The sequence below is a fragment of the Anarrhichthys ocellatus genome, unplaced genomic scaffold (genome assembly GCF_004355925.1).
Source record: "Anarrhichthys ocellatus isolate YVR2014 unplaced genomic scaffold, GSC_Weel_1.0 scaffold72, whole genome shotgun sequence".
NCBI classification, from domain to species: Eukaryota; Metazoa; Chordata; class Actinopteri; order Perciformes; family Anarhichadidae; genus Anarrhichthys; species Anarrhichthys ocellatus.
Genome location: NW_022280102.1, coordinates 396,278 through 412,734, shown reverse-complemented (window position 1 = coordinate 412,734; position 16,457 = coordinate 396,278). Strand labels below are relative to the sequence as shown.

General features: G+C 41.8%; 2 protein-coding genes across 2 annotated transcripts in view; both read left to right on the top strand.

Annotated features, from left to right (window-relative positions):
* Positions 1 to 82: 82 nt before the first annotated feature.
* On the top strand, positions 83 to 2,514 carry txndc17 (thioredoxin domain containing 17). The gene is made up of 4 exons (XM_031873605.1): positions 83 to 341; positions 542 to 623; positions 1,686 to 1,761; positions 1,995 to 2,514. Exons 1-4 carry the CDS (start codon positions 197 to 199, stop codon positions 2,061 to 2,063), a joined length of 372 nt encoding a protein of 123 aa, XP_031729465.1. The 5' UTR covers positions 83 to 196; the 3' UTR covers positions 2,064 to 2,514.
* A 678-nt stretch (positions 2,515 to 3,192) lies between these two features.
* nxn (nucleoredoxin) overlaps positions 3,193 to 16,457 on the top strand; it is a 53,271-nt gene continuing 40,006 nt past the window's right edge. The window contains exon 1 of the mRNA XM_031873472.1: positions 3,193 to 3,691. Coding sequence (XP_031729332.1) covers positions 3,383 to 3,691 — 309 coding nt within the window. The 5' untranslated portion in view covers positions 3,193 to 3,382. The remainder of the gene's footprint in view (positions 3,692 to 16,457) is intronic.

The window sequence follows — 16,457 nt, the reverse complement described above, 5'->3', positions numbered from 1 at the left end:
AAAAAGGACAACTTAAAAATGCTGAATAAAACTTAGGGACGTGGTCCCTTTAAGAACTTTTGCACATACCGGAAGTGGTACTGTCACCTTTTGAGTATTTCTCTCAGGTCCAGTGTTCAGAGGAGTAATATTTCTGATAATACTTGTTAGTGCTTCGTATTAGGTAGTGCATTTTCACGCGAACTCGGTCTAAACGATGGCCCACTACGAAGAAATGGCCGTGCACGGATATGATGACTTCTGTCAGGCTGTATCTGAGAGAAAGGGAAAGGACATTTTTGTGTATTTCTCTGGTAATAAAGACGCCCAAGGAAAGAGCTGGTGCCCCGACTGTGTGACAGGTAATGTCATATATCGTCTACCTAGATTAAACCTGTATAATATAGCCAATAGATGTGTGTAAGTTACTTTCATTTTGAGTAGACTTGAAATGTATGATCATCTATAACCGTATGGGACAAGCTTGTCTGGTCGTGAGACGTTCGTAACCTGTATGTCTTTCATTGATCTTTACTTACATTTGGTGCATTGTTCCTTTCAGCGGAGCCCGTTGTAAGAGGACAGATGACTCATCTTCCTGAGGGCTCTGTCTTCATCTACTGTCAAGTGGGAGAAAGGGCCTAGTCAGTATTTTACTTTTCTATCTTTAATGAAACACTGTGCTGTCACAAGACAGTGTGAGCTGCGACTAACACTTAAAACGGTCAGTTGAATCATCTGCTCTAATGAAATATGATAAATAATGGCCACTACAGGTAATAAGAGCTCAGCAACGTAACATCTCCAAAAACTGTTGATTTACAGTTCGACCAACAGCCGAATACTCAAATAGATTTGATAGAACATGATTTTGAAACAGTATAAAATGGAAAGACAGGTAATTCTTCTTAGTTTATGAAGCCAATAACAAGTATGTATACCTGCTAAAGTACAAAAAAAAGTATGTGATCAACAAAATATAAATTTAAACATTTTCTGTTGTTCAACTGTCAATTTGAGCAACTAATGGTTTCAGAATTACATTTTGCAATTGCATTTCATAAATTCATATTTTAGGGAACTGATACAAACTGTAGAGCCAGTTACAGTGAGCTCAGTTGTGAAATATTACATTTCTAGACAGCCAGCAAGTATTTTGTGTCACGAGGATGAATCTGATGCTTAGAAATAATTAAATAAATCTAATAGAGTAATGGTAGCCCGAGAGAAAACATTGAGCTTTTTCTAGTCAAGACAGAAGTATTTCTTTAAGAAACTTCAATATCTTTTAATTAAGACTACTTTGACATTGTGATATTTGCATCCATTCAGTCATAAATCTGTATTACATGTTGACCATCTGCATGCAAACAATGGATTTGATCAGGCCATAATGCCACTAGACACATATACGATAGACTATTGTCTGTAAAAGACAAAAAATGATTTCTGTTCTATGGTATGCTGTATAAATGTATAATATACATTAGAGCACCAAATAATGCTTATTCATAGATTTCATAATACTTCACTTCTCCAAAAAATGACAGATTTCTGAAAATGCATTTTCATGTTTGTCACGACCTGGGAACTGTCAAAATGCTGGAAAGCTGAAAGTCCTCTTCAGCCTTCCCGTGTCTGCTCTCTCAGATGTGGTCCTGATGAATTATATCAGCTGCCTAATAATGTTTTTGTTCATGCTTCAGTTGGAAGGATTCAAATAATGACTTCAAGAAGGCGCTGAAGTTGAGTGGAGTTCCCACTCTGCTGCGATATGGCACGGTAAGAACAATTTGCCTCACTATCATATTGACATGATTAGACTAAAATGAGTTTTACTGTAAATCTTTTGCAGAAAAATCCATAGAAATGAGATAATAAGAGACAATATTCAGGTATCATCCAGTCTCATATAAAATGTTGCATATGAAAAAGCACAATCTTATAATATTGCTATAGCTAGAGTGGTCTAACGAGTGTATTTATCTCCCTCCCCCCCTGTAATCCTGTTTCAGCCTCAGAAGTTGGTGGAGGAAGAATGCTTCAAATCAGAGCTGGTGCGGATGATGTTCACTGAGGACTGAGGGATCCTGCGCTGTTCACATCCGCCATTTCATCATTTCTTCAATGTTAAACAGTAAATTCACCACCATTGAATTCCAGCGTTATTGACAACCATGCACAACGTTCATCTCCTTCTGCAATGTGATGCAAATCTGCAACTGTGTAAGTTTACTACCAAGATAATGAGCATCCAACGTAAGACACAGCTACTCAATTAATCCAGCACTTGAACGTCTGCAAAGAGAAACACGAAGAACGGATGTAACTCTAATAGTGATTCTTCTTGGGCTGCTTTATGTGCAATCACTCAATTGTTATTTGTTATTTGAGTTTGATATGTTTCTTCAAATGTAACGTTAATCTAAAACACTAGTTGATTACATTTATAAAAAAAATCATTGTGACCATTTTTATGTGATTATTTGTGTTGCCTTGCAGTAAGAATCAAATAAAGTAACACTTGATGTTGAACATGTGTAGCAGAAGAAACCATTCTTTGTAGCGATGACTCCGATGAAGGCTTAAAATGTGCCTGTCTCACGACGATGTTTTTATTGGATGATTTCTGTTCTTGGGGATATTGACATTTGAACAAAGTTTTTATTTAAACTACAAGTGTTTTTCACCATTTTAAGACTATTTTCCTCCTCCATGCACCTTGGAAGTAGGTGAAGTTTTGCCAGAAATAAATGTACTCCACTTAGTTTGTTGCAGCCCGGGTAGCTTCCTGTTGTGGGCACTAGGTGGCAGCATATCCTTAGGAATAGAGTGTAGTTTACCCCAACCTTAATCTTTTTTCAATTAGCAGATTTTCATCTAGAGTTGCCTAATGAAACTTGTTAAATAATCAAATCCTAAGCACCTAATACAAGATAATGTAAATTGAATGATGTAATGTAAATAAAACATAAAATCCAACTGCTTTTAATCTGAAATTTACACAAGTGTGAGTAAACGCAACATGTATCAGGATTAAGCTGCATTTTCTATTCTAAACACATAAAAAAAAAACTTAAGAGTATAGCCATAAAGTGCCATATTTGTACCAGATGCCGTGATTAAAGTCTCTGCTATGCGGGGGGCGGGGGGCGCGCAACCGCTGTTGCAGTCAGGGCGATTTAAGCGGAGCGCATTCCTGCACAGCGCTCACACCGGAGGACGAGCCGCGGTGAGACACACACTTACACCGCAGCGCCTCAACCGGGGCCAGGAGCTCACCTAAAACCTCAGATTGGAGGTGGAGGAAGTACCGGGTGTCGCTCGAACACGAGCGTTTTACACGCACAGCAGCAGCCTCGGCTGAGGGGTAACGTTGTGCGTTCGAGGACCGTGCGCCGCGATGTCGGAGTTTCTGGTGAGTCTGCTCGGGGAGCGGCTCGTAAACAGCGAGAAAGCCGAGGTGGACGTGCAGTCGCTGGGCGCCAAGCTGTCCCTGGTCGGTCTCTTCTTCGGATGCAGCCTGAACGCCCCGTGCAAGCAGTTCAACGGCAGCCTGTCCGAGTTTTACAGCAGGTTCAAAAAGGCGTCGGAACACAAGGACAAATTGGAAGTCGTCTTCATCTCGTCCGATCAGGACCAGATACACTGGCAAGACTTTTTGCAGGAGATGCCGTGGCCCGCGTTACCTTTCAAAGACCGACACAAAAAGGTAAGATTGGGCTGTGGTGACGAAGAGGAACACCGGCAAAATCAGTGCTTATTCTCCGAAGAGGGTTTAGTGGGAATGAGTGGGAAAGCCCCTGTTGGCCATGTCTGCTTCTTCTGTCTGTGCACAGGTGCACAAGGTTTATGTGGGTCCTTAGATTAGTTTCCTTGCATCATTAACGTTTTTTTTAAAAATCAGATTCCATCAAATCTGACTTTAATTATATGGGCTTCTGTCATCTTATAATAAACCAAATAAATATAGTTATTGGAAACACACACAAACATAATTCAGAAAATCTAATGTTGTAAAGCCAGGGGTTAAAAAAAAAAGGATCTGCGAAATGTCATCAGTGTTTGCAAAGACTTATGAGCAATTTAACGAGGAATATTTTTTAAAAAAACATTATATTTCACCCTTTAAATAATAACACTTGCAGCTCTAAATAAACCATTTGTCCATATTGTTCCTGACTTCATTTTTTATCAAGATAATCTAAATGTGGCAGACCAGACATTCCTAACTTATTATCAGGAGAGGAAACGGAAAGAAAGGCTAAACATCTCTCTCCACTGACTAACGTTCCTGTTCAAGGAATGGTTATTGGCACATAATATTTCAGCCAAACGGCTCAGAGCACTGTTATTTTGGGATATATCTTATTATCCGTGTGCCCAGTGATGGCCTTCTATTTTTGCCATCATCTCATCTATATCTTTTACTGGTTTCTGGATTATTATACAACAATGCAGTGCTTGGAAGATTTCTAGTTAATTCTTTTGATTTGTCCCATGCATTAAGTATATTTAAATCATGAGGCAGCTTGGATTTTATTTCTGTAATATTTATTTTGAAAATGTAGTGTAAATACTATAGCTTTACTCTGGAAATAAACAAAGAAAATGTATATATATTTTTAGGTTGTCACTATATTATCAAATTGCATCATTTATATCATCATACATTTGACTCTAATCTCACATTTTGATGAATTTTTAAGATTCATATATATATATATATATATATATATAATATATATATGTGTGTGTGTGTGTGTGTACATGTAAAAAAAGATTGCCAGTTTCTTTTGTTGATAGCTAAACCTTCTCCATAAAAACAGAAAATCACCCACATACATCTTGTGTATGAATTTTGCAAAATATTTAAAAAATATATATATATGGTAGAGGTTTCCTTTACCAGTTAGTAAGTGATATTTGCAGCTGCATAAATGTGAGATCTTTTCAAATGATAGGAAGGACTTCCATGTTACATGCATTGTGTGTGTGTGTGTGTGTGTGTGTGTGTGTGTGTGTGTGTGTGTGTGTGTGTGTGCTACAGGACATATGTGGGCCATCCGTGTTGTGTTTGCAGCACAGGTCTCTTTCACTAAATCTAAATGTAGGTGCAGACGAGGCACGAACAAAGATCCGCTGGTCAGTTTGGTTTTGCATCGTAACAGCCATTCATGTCGGTGAATGCTGATTTTTGTTTGCAAATTAAAATGGATTGCTATGGATTCAAATGTTCGAGGATTTTGACCCTTTTTGCTTTTTAAGATAAGACTTGATTATACTTTTCGGAGAAAATGTACCTCTCTTATGTCATACAATATGTGTTACAAACCATAGTGGCCTAAAAATGTTTAGTAGCCCACATCTTGTCTTCAACACCATCTGTATTCTGTCAGAAAGGATGCATGTTTATCAGACTTGCCACGTTTAGCCATTTCAACCCTAACCGCTCTTTGTGTCGGTGAGGCATGACTTGGACTGCATCATTGTCTTGTAAATTCTTTCAGATTGCCACTGATGATTTCCGTTACACCTCATAATGAAGTCCAGGCATGAATGAGGCTCACAGATGACAGGGGAGCGAGAGGGGGGGGTTGTCTTGTTGGCGTCTGGGGCGGAGCACGTCCATCGCTACAGTGCAGCGTTATTGTGTGTGGTTTAAACCGCTCCTGGAGAATGTCTGTGGCATCAACATAACCATTGTTCATGATCTTGTTGGTGGTCTATTGGCTGCCTCGGCCTTATGACAATACAGCAGCACAGTTGTGGATCGGTGTTTTGCAGAGGCCTGCAGTTTTGGTCCAGTCTGGTCTTCATCCAACCTCTCGGCCTATTCTCTCTCTCATCATTGTAACAACAGCAGCAGAAACCCGTGTGAGCATCGGCAGCTTTCGTACAAGAACACTATTTTATAAATGTGAGAGGCGTGCAGAGCGTGTTGTTACCCCTCATCATCTGCTAGTTCATGTATGATTTATGCATGTTGGCATTTCAATTATATTTTAATGGAACATGCATGTATGCTGGGATCTGTGCATTAATTTAAACTGCAGCATTTCCTTTTTTCCCCCCTCTGGGTATTGTAGGTTTGATTAGTTGTAGAGCTGCAACAATTAGTCGATCAACAGAAAAATGTGATGATTCGATTCATTTCCTTGGCATTTATGATGGTGAAGTTAATATCTTTGGGTTTTGGACTGTTGCTGGAATAAAACAAGCAATGAATCGGCTAATCAAAACGTATGAATGTAATGAACATAATTGTCAGTCGCAGCCCTAATTAATTGCCCATTGTGTGTGGATTTATGTGTCTTGGTGGAACACAAGGTGGTCAACAAAAATGCACACATTTTTTTCTTTTGGTCTTATAATTAGATGTGTCTACTTCACGTGTGAGATTCATATTTTGCAAATAAGGAAGTGTGAAGTCAGCTGGTGATGAGATCGGACAACAGAGTCTCTCATTTGGCTCCGAGTAACAGACGAAGACGGAGAGAGCTGAAGATGTCATGTCATGTCTGCATGTGAACTTCACAGAAAGCGATACGTGATGTTGACTCAGTGGAGGGCCGTGTTGATGTTGCTGGTCTGCAGACTAAGTGGCCCTCTCACCTCTCGTCTCGGGCTCTATTTGACTTGGTGCAAGCCGAGCTCATCCCCCCTGAAGGGTGCACTTTCTCTTTCAGAGCCTCGGCGCCCACCTGAGAATCTCCGACTGCACCTCCACTCCTCCTCCTCACCCATCTGCCCTGTACTGACTTGGCTATATCTCACTGGAGGCTGTCCTCTGTCCTTTTTACTCGGGAGGCCTTCCTGATGCAGACAGTGTGTATTTAATCAAGAGGGGGGTAATATTCTTGATAAAATACAGAGAGAAAGGAAAATCTGGTGTTGTTAACTTAAAGGTCAGTTATAGAGTGGAACATAGTTGGTTAGTAGTCTTTCTTATTTGATATTTTGCATTCAGAAGGTGGTGTCACTCTTAAAGCCAGGCAGACCACAAAGTCAGAACCCTGTTTCTGAACAGCATAGAGGATAGTGTTTGTCTCCGGGAATCCTCCAATGGCATGTTCTCCCCGAGTGGACGTCTGCTTGTTGTCCAGGTTCGGCCAGCTGTCTGGCAGTATTGGCTTGCTGGCAATGCCTTACATGGACTTGTGCAGCAGGAGGGAGAGAGTTCTATGTAAATCAATTAAAGCCTTGGCCAACGCGATGTGAAAACCCAACTTGACCAAAGCGGGGAGAACAAGCTGAGACGCTGCCAGAGCTGCTCCTGCAGGGGGGGAGGGGGGGAGGATCTCATCGCGGTGAGAGAAAGGCCTCTTGTTCAAGTCCTCCTGGTCGGGGGTTCTGCTCGGTAGCCGGCCCCCAGAGGCAGGACGGCCGCTCACTCGGCCCACAGCCAGGGGCTAAGGGTGCAAGGGGCTTCGGAGAGGGGCTGAGGACGTCTTTCATCAATAGGTCACTGATCTGCTGAAAGCTGCAGAGCACCCAGCCCATTATAGCTCCTTGCACTGTGACAGCAGAAACGGCTTGAAAAGGGGGCCCAGACTGTTTAATCTGCAGGTGGTAATTCCCTCTTCTTGATCCGTCCATGTTGCTGTTGGCCCGTACCGTTAGATGTTTTCTTCTTCCACTCGCACAGTGTGGGTTAATAACGTCAACAGAATGTGACATTTTTGAGGTTTCTCTGATGTGGAACATCTGTAATTGAGAGCTTTTAGAAATGTAATTGTAGGAGAGGATGTATTCGTCACCAGTTTCTGCTCGGCATGCCTGTGCTGCAGCCCAGGGGAGCAGACATCAGCCAGATATCAAACTGAGGTCTTTAAGATCGCCAGGTTGGTAGTAGAGGTGTTTCATCACGATACGGTATTATATTGATTCTCTGGACATGGTTACAATATTTGTTTATTACAAAATCTGCAATGATGCAATTTTGAGTCAATTCAGGGGCCTGCGATCGATTTGAGACGATATCATGTGTCCATTTAACACACTCGGTTACATTTCAACTCACAAAAAGCAACTAAAATATGATTTTGCTCTGTAGGTAGGAGGTGCGCGTGGAAGGAAATGGTGACGCAGACGTGCATATCTTGATGATAGGTATCGATGTTTTCTCTGTACATCGATAATATTGGATGGTTGACCACTGAATCGATATATATCGATCCAGATCGATGCATTGTTACACAGTAGGAAGGTAGCAAAAAAAAATCTACATTTCTGCCAGACATTTGAAAGTAAAATGAATATATTATTGTAAAAACATGCAGAATTCATTAGATCCAAAGACAGTGACTTTCCATTGGGAAGGTTAACTAAGGGTGATGTAGGCGGATGCAGACTCAAACATGCAGTAGACGAGGGTGGCCTAACGTGGCCTACTCCTCCGCATAAAGCTGTGAACCTGAAACAGTGACGCTCTCTTTTAGATTCCTAACTCTGATCAAAGTACAGAAGCTTTAAGTAGCCTGGTCTGAAGTTGGCTCTGGGACTAATTGGAGAATAAGATAATCCTTTCTTCAAGGTGTTTGACCCTGGCAGATAAGATGACTATAATGAAAAAGAACACCTAACGTAAAGTTTCATGTTGTTTAATTACATTTTAAAGATTAGTAACCCCCCCCCCCACCCCAGAAACGTGTAATCAGCACTTAATTATATTTACTTACTATTAACTTACAATGTATTTTTAACAACATGAACACAGATTACAGATTTATTTCTACTTGCCAAACTAAATTGTATTTTCTGGTTTAATGTACAATATGCTGGTTCATAACCACATTAAGGGCCTTTTTACTTCCCCCAGCATGGCTATGGTCAACAATACTTAGAATCCTCATATTTAGGCAAAGGAAGTTCTGTGTGTTGGCATAATACCTGCAACTAGATAATACATCCAACTGTTTAAATGACATATCATGATGTCTTTATTTCAAAGCAAAAAAAGTACATGAAATGCTACAGACATTCTTCAGGCATTCAATTGATTAGGATTTGTTGTGCATCTCTGCCTTCTGAGCTTCAGGTATGATCATGTATGTGTTTTTTTATAAAAGCTGATTGGATATTTGCAATGTTTTTGTTTCACTGGTCGTGAAATATGCATCACTTCAGCGCCAGCAGTGTATCAGCGGTGTAATACAAACACATGTAGTATTGTAATGCCATAGCTTTTGCAATTACTACTATGTATACATTCTGTTGGGTTTTGTGTAAGCTGACCTTGTAGAAACTGTTGCTCTGGCTGGAAGTGTGCATGCCTGGCTGCCGTAGTTTAAGATGACTCCATTGTCCTGCAGCTGTGAGGCCTTGTTGCTGTGCGCCATGTTTGACAAGAGCTTATGTAAAGAATGTGGGCAGACACCTGCTCCACTGAAGCCGTTCAGAGCCAGAGGGCATGGAAACGCTGTGTTTGTGAGGGCTCAGGATACTTGGCAATGCCAACTGTTACATCTCACACCACCAAGCTTGTGTTACGGTCTTCTTTCACCGCCCATTGTGTCCTCTTTACTGGGAGATCTGTAATATTACGAGAGGCCACAATGGAGATCTCATCAGAGGTGAAGTTCGGAGGCTCGCCTTACCCTAGTGAAAGTTTAGGGAACAGTCGCACTGTGTGTCTCGTAGAAACCCATTCCCTGTTGCTTAATCTGTTTTTACTTCTGTTATCTACCCGTCGGAGGACAACACACAATAGCTGTAAGGCTTCGACCTCCGTCCGCGGTCCTTGGACCCCTGAAACGATACTCTGGGATTGAGTTTTCTCTCTTTGTCTCCGTGTTTCCCAGCTGGACTGTGTGGTTTTCAGTCAAGACTTTCCAAAGCGGAGTGACGTTAAAGGTAATGGACATGGCTAATGTGTTCACCGCAGTGTCTGCAGTAGCTCTCGATGAGAACAGCAGATGATTCCTCCGCTTGCGCACATTACCCCAAACCCGCCCATTTGACACATACTTGCCAGTCAAATCATCCAAACCAGTGCAGCATAAAGTTCAACATGTGATCACTTGATATTCATCTTGGACTCTACTGATGACGGGAAAACAGCTCAGACCAAGCTTCTTTCCATGGAAATAAGCAGCGGGTTGTTACTTCAATTCATAAATCTTCCATCATCCGCTATGTGTTTCTTTCTTCCTTTCTTTCTTTCTTTTTTAATGCTACTGCGACCATATCCGGGAGGTTTGTTCGTCCTTTTTTCTCTGAGCCGAGAACCCGTCACGGACGGGTTGTTTGTGCGTGGACCCTCCCCCACTCAGTCCTCCTGTCTCTAATTGCCCCACACCGCAGCTCAGCAGCCCCTTCCAACATAATAACAGCATAGCGCCCCAGGGGCATCCTGCCATCCGGAGCCATCTTTCCTCTTCCTTTTGTTATCTCTCCTAGATTGAATGTTGGCTCTTTGTGATTGCCCAGTTCCCCCCTCATCATCAGCACTGATCGTATTTCTTAAGCTAAATAAAAAGACACAGTGATGGATGCATGCTTTGGTCCGTCACTGGAAATGTTCATCTTTGTCTCTGACTCTCAATGAAACCCATCTTCTTCACGATGCTGTATCAGTGAGTGGCAGTGTTGATTTGATGTAAATTTATTCATTGTATGAACATTTCTGGCGTGACAAGTTTCCCCTTGGACGATAACCCTTTCCCTTCCGTGTGACCTCCGCCCTGCTTCCAAGATAGCAGCACTGTTGTGTATATGCAAGCAGTGAAACCCCCCCCCTCACTAGGGTGTTTTCATCCGAGTGTAAGTGCTCCTGCAGCTCCTGCTCCCGTCTGAAAGGAAGCTCGCCGTACAAAGAGACCCACTGGCTCAGCGTGTAGCATGGCACACTGGCACCAGCCCCGCTGTCTTGCCTCCAGTTTAGCTGGTGCATGTAGCGAAGGGATTTTTTTTATCTAGCAACTGGCAATCGGCAGCTTGATTTCTTGAGTGCAAAGCTGTTTTCGGTTATGCTGCCTTAATAATCGTATCGTATTGTGTTTTTTGTGCTGCGCTTGATTACACCTAACTGATGTGCATTGGCCATTCCCAACCACTAACCCAGGTTGTACGTCTGCGGTTGTGGAGAGACGGTGGAGTAGCTCAACTGATTTAAAAACTAAAGACATATTGACAAATTTGTGTTTTGGAGGAAAATAAGCATTGGATTACAAACTGGTGTGATAAGCGATGGATAAACCATTATTGGTGGCTGAAAGTGATGTACTGTGTCAACATGTGAAATAGTTAAAAGTAATAAACAGCTGAAATAAAAGGTGGGAGTCACTCCCTCAAGCTAAGAAAAGGCTCCACTCTGCTCTGATGGGCTTTGTGGGCCGCCCACATCTTCTATGATTCAACATAGATTTAATGTGGGCAATGCACTGTATCTTATTTATTATCTGCTGCTGTAATCACATCGTGGGATTTTTAATGTTGTGGATCAATTTGTGAGACAACTTTGAGTTTCCAAATACCTAAACATGTATCACGGTATACTGTACAAGAATGAAGATCATCTGGCTTTCATTTTGTGTTTTTTCAACCCATCTTGAGCCTTATAACAAGCAAGACTGTGGGAAAACAAAAGTCGTAAATGGCCTGAGTGGATAGGGATCAAGAGAGTTCTAAAGCTGTGATATCTTCAGTATCAGACGACACTGGTCAAGAAAGTAAACAAGCATATTTCCCAAAATGTTGAGCTATTCCTGTAATGAAGTATTGACAGTATGGATAGTATTTGCAATATGCCAAGTCTCGTCTGTCGCATCCTATGACAACTTGTCAGCATGCACATGCACTCACACACCCGCCAACCCCAGTCACTCAGCAACAGACAGACTGAAGAACCAGTGGAAACTGAACAATATTAAAATCCAGAAATAGCACTTTGTCAGTTTTTTGACCGCTCAAAGAAACTTTCACCCAGGCCAAGTCCCTTATTCTTCTTTCTAATTGTAACTTGCTTGTTCATATTTACCCTTTTGTTTACTGTTTCAAGGAGTAAATGTACATGTGTTCATTTTACGTAATTCAGATCAGTTGGTTCTAACTGCCGCTTGAACCTCACTTTGCTCCTAGGCAGATGCTACATTTACAGTAAGCTGATAATCTCCCACCGGACAGCGAGCCAGCTGAGGATATATCATGTCTGAAAGGTCACAGACGGCCTCCATAATATCGAAGTAGCTCTCAGTTTTCATGGCTTAGCGTGGTAGCAAGTTAAGGATTTTAACAGTTGCTGAAAAAAAAACAATTTATAAGCAAGCATCCTCAAAAGTACTTTTTGTCGGACCTCAGCAACCCAACGAGGCCAGAGCTGCGTAGCCAATTTAAATGCTGTCCTTGCTAAGTTGGCATGTTGCATTAAGTAAAAGTAGAAATAAATTGATGGGAGTCTGGCTGAAGCAGATCTCATGGCCTGAGAGAGTTTGCTCATTATATTTTATAATAACCACTTGGAATCATTTCCAGGCGCACCCATACCCTGCTCCTCCAGGAGATCGCATACAAACAAGCATTCTTGAATTTGGATCATTTAATGTATTTTTGATTTTGATTATCAATCTAAATATTCAAAACCGTCTGCAGCCAGGTTCACTGAGTTTACCGCGCCTCTGTTATTTGACGCCAATGCAACAGCACGCTCTCCACATAATTGCACATTATATCTACTTGGACGTGTTGATATTCCCAGCTGGTATCCGTCATGGCGTGTGTGTGTGTGTGTGTGTGTGTGTGTGTGTGTGTGTGCACGCTCGAGTCATGTGATTCTTTAGAATACATTTGTGAGCTATTACTCAGGGTCACTGGTGGGCAAGCTCATCTGGAAAACTAATAATGGTGCTGCAGGGTTGCCAATACATTGATTCATGCTGGTGTGTTTTCAGTAACATTACATTGACAATATGAAGCAGAGTTATTTGTTAGCTGGCTACAAAATTTTTACTGGCTCACTGAAAGCCTGTGGCGAATTACCATAATAATAGGTGCAGACTTACCTGCTTATGTCACTTACTGTATGTAATAATTGGTGATTTCAGTGTTGGCAATTCAAACATTTGTAGATTCCCTATGTGGTTACACCATCTTTCTAAATATTCTGAAATATAAGTTGTTTTGGGGTTTTTTTGTAGATAAAATGAGGCCACCCTGTAGTACAATAACTACAACAATAATCTTTTTTGATGCTACTTCTCGGGGTGCTATGTTTGTAAATTTCCCAATTCTACAAATCTCTTCAACAGCAAACCTTTCCAGCATCCGTGAAGTGAACGCCTCCCAATTATGAGATGCAAACATTGTTAGAGTACATGAACCGGCATAACCATAGAGTTGATACTTAATTGATTAATTAATAATAATAAAAAAAATTGTATCTGTGAGCAGTGTGCAACAAGCTGGAAACACTGCAGAGTTGGGTGATCTACGAGTTTGTCATTTCAAGTGGTACCATTCACATTGTCATTGGATCCATGCCATTCAATGTTTTGTAGGGAAATTTCAATTAGTGATTTGTTTTAAATACTGACTGTACTTTGAAGCTGTTTATAATATCTGCTCTCGACAAAACTGTCCTTTTTTTTTTTTTTTTACAGTAGTTCTTCAGATTGTAGTGAGTGTTGAAGTCTGGCCTGTTTGTTCACTTCAGCTTCAGAAAGTGAAGTAAACAAGCACAGAACTTGACCTTGCTGCTGAGAAACACACTGCGTCTGTATAGCGTACCAGAGCAGCAGGCCAGAGGAGTCACTGATGGTAATCCATATGGAGTTATTGGCAATGTTGCTGGCTGTAACAGGGAAAAAGTTAGAGGGAAGACTCGATAAAAGGCTGGGTAACACTAACCATGACAGGAAGCAAGGGTGTCATGGGAGGTGCTGATTATCTGAGAGAAAGAGGGATTGAACACTCTCTGAGTGAAGAAGTAGCCTTGGATGTTATGCTAGCGCGAGGCCTGTTTTCTGTCTTCTGAGGCGTGCTGGTGTTCAGGTGTCACATCCCATTTTGAAATTAACTATGCCATGTCTTCCTTCAATAAAAACCCCACCGCACACATTGCACACATATTCCAGCTCATGCAGTTGCAATAAGGAGTGTGTTCGTCAGAAAAAGCCGCACACAAATCATCACACACTTTTAAGTTGTTGAGAGAGTGGACCCCCTGCTAAGGCTGCTCTGTGGCTTAGCGCTGGCTCTGTGTTTGGGGGCTAATCGCTGTTTTGATTAGTCTTTTTCTTTTTTTTTTTTTTTTTTTACCCAATCTGTTTATCAGCTTAAGCCTGTTGTAAGGAGCACGAGAGGTCTCATCTTTTCACTGCGGAACGAGAGCGGCCCTCGGACACAAGTGTCCAGGCAATTAGAGACGCCGGGGCCTCAAGGAGAGATTACTGGCACACAGAGTTGTGGCCAGAGCGTCTTTCTAGTCGCGCGCATTGTTCACTCGGGGGTTGAGACACATGGCGCTTGGTGCTGTTTTCTCAAAGGGCTGCAGAGGAGATAACCGAACACTGTCACAGGGCTCTTATCTTTGGATGCGACATCAAATTATAGACTTCACTGCTGTAACTTGTTTTCCCACAAATGATGGCAACAGGAGGTCTTGCTTTCTGATGTAGTAGCAGTATCCACACTTTCAGAGGAGGTATTCTCTCTGTCAGCCCATAATTTGACATTGAGTTGCTATTGTAATGTGAATATATTCTTATGTAAATATTTTTTATTTTTTTTTTTGGTTTCAACTTCCATCCCGCCTGGTGTTTTGTTTGGCTTATGGCAACATAATGTCAAGGTAGCATTGTAAAGCAGTTTGCATGCTAGTAAGCTGTGCGGAGAGCCTCAGGGTGCCAAATGAAAGTGTGCTGCTTTGCTTATGGTTAAGTAAGCCTGATTATATTCATATTAAAAACGGCCGTTACCGAAGGTTCAACAATACATACATTGGGATAACATAAATGTACCTCTCTGTTTGTATTCCACCTTATAGGTAAGGTTGCACATCAAGGGCAAAGATTGTGGAGCTGAAATAATCTGTGGTATTTGATTTGCTGGATTGGCAAAAGCAGACGTTCCCATCTGGTTTTTTTTAGTCATAAAAAGTTCCTCAGGTGATTTACTATGGTGATATTCTATATTGAGTGACATAAAGTGACACATGCCCACTCCTCCCACTTCCAGGTTGAGCTATAAAAAAAAAATCCTAAAAGTGTCTCATAAAGATCACGAATGAGCAGATGCCGCAAGCCTTCACAATAGCATTTGATTTGTGGATTTCATCCAACAACCTCACTGACGTGAAATAACAATATAGATTTTCAGTATACGCCCACATATACGGTATGTCACTTTTTATGAATTGACTAATGACTTACAGTTTTATTACTTTCATTCCATGTGACTACCTTTTTGAAAAATAGCTTGATAAGAGATATATTGGCACAGAAGACCTGCTTTGTTCCCTGAAAGGTCAAAGCGTAAGAGCCATCCCCCCCCACACCCCGAGGACGGCCATGACAATATAATGTCACATTGCTGCTCAAGCATTCACACACATTCACGGTTTGCAACTATGTACATTTTTTTATTATAACACCCAAAATATTGTCTTCACAGGGAGACCAACAGATTGAGTTTTCCTATGTGAACAGGACTTAACGCTAAGGTTTTATGGTTTCTTCCTCTAAAGGAAATGAACTCGCAGAAAGCTGACGAGCTTTAAAGTGAGGCCCTGCTGATGTGACTTGTAGCCTGTCGGGTGTTAAATTGAGTCCGGAGACCGTGCGAGCTTAGGGAGTGGGTAAACACAGACAAAATACTCAACCCTCCCCGCTGCTCCACACTCCACCAGTATGTCACTCGCCACCTGCTCATTTGACAGCGCTGCTGGTTTTGTGAAGCAGCAGGTGTGCTCTTCAAGTCCTAGTGGTAGCAGGTTACGATCCGGCAACCCCGGTCCGTGTGTTGTGCTCAGTAACCTGCTTTCTCTAAAGGTGGAATAGAGACTATACACTGGGATCATTAAGTGTGGCCGCATCAAAAGCCAAGTGTTGGTGTGCACACAATCCCCCACAGAAGCATGCAAGCAGAAAGAGGCCGGATGTCAGGAATGTGTGTGTCTTTGTGCCAAGTCGTACCCTTTCCCCTTCTCCCTTTTCATCTATCATATAATTATGGTGTGCAGCAAGAGCTGGAGGTATGTACCATGTTTTTAAAAGAGTGAAAGGGAGAGAATAAGACTAAAGAACTATTGTTGCGATTATTTTTGAAATGAAACCGGGCTCAAAAGATAAAAGGTGAGACCCAAAACCAGAAGACACAGTTTTGATCCGTTGCGTCTTTTTAGCAAGAGTGCAAAGAGGAGCTCGCTGCAGCTGAAAAGCCCGACATGTGGAATCATTTCTCTGCTGTCCGCCGAGTTGTGCTGTGAGGCCAAACCCCTTGAGAAACAAAGGCATCTCCATCACTTCATCGCTTCCCCCCCC

Coding starts and splice junctions, on each gene's coding strand:
- txndc17 (XM_031873605.1), top strand. CDS start 197: ATGGCCCACTACGAAGAAATGGCCGTGCACGGATATGATGACTTCTGT. Junction 342..541: donor GTGCCCCGACTGTGTGACAG/GTAATGTCATAT, acceptor TGTTCCTTTCAG/CGGAGCCCGTTGTAAGAGGA. Junction 624..1,685: donor CAAGTGGGAGAAAGGGCCTA/GTCAGTATTTTA, acceptor TTCATGCTTCAG/TTGGAAGGATTCAAATAATG.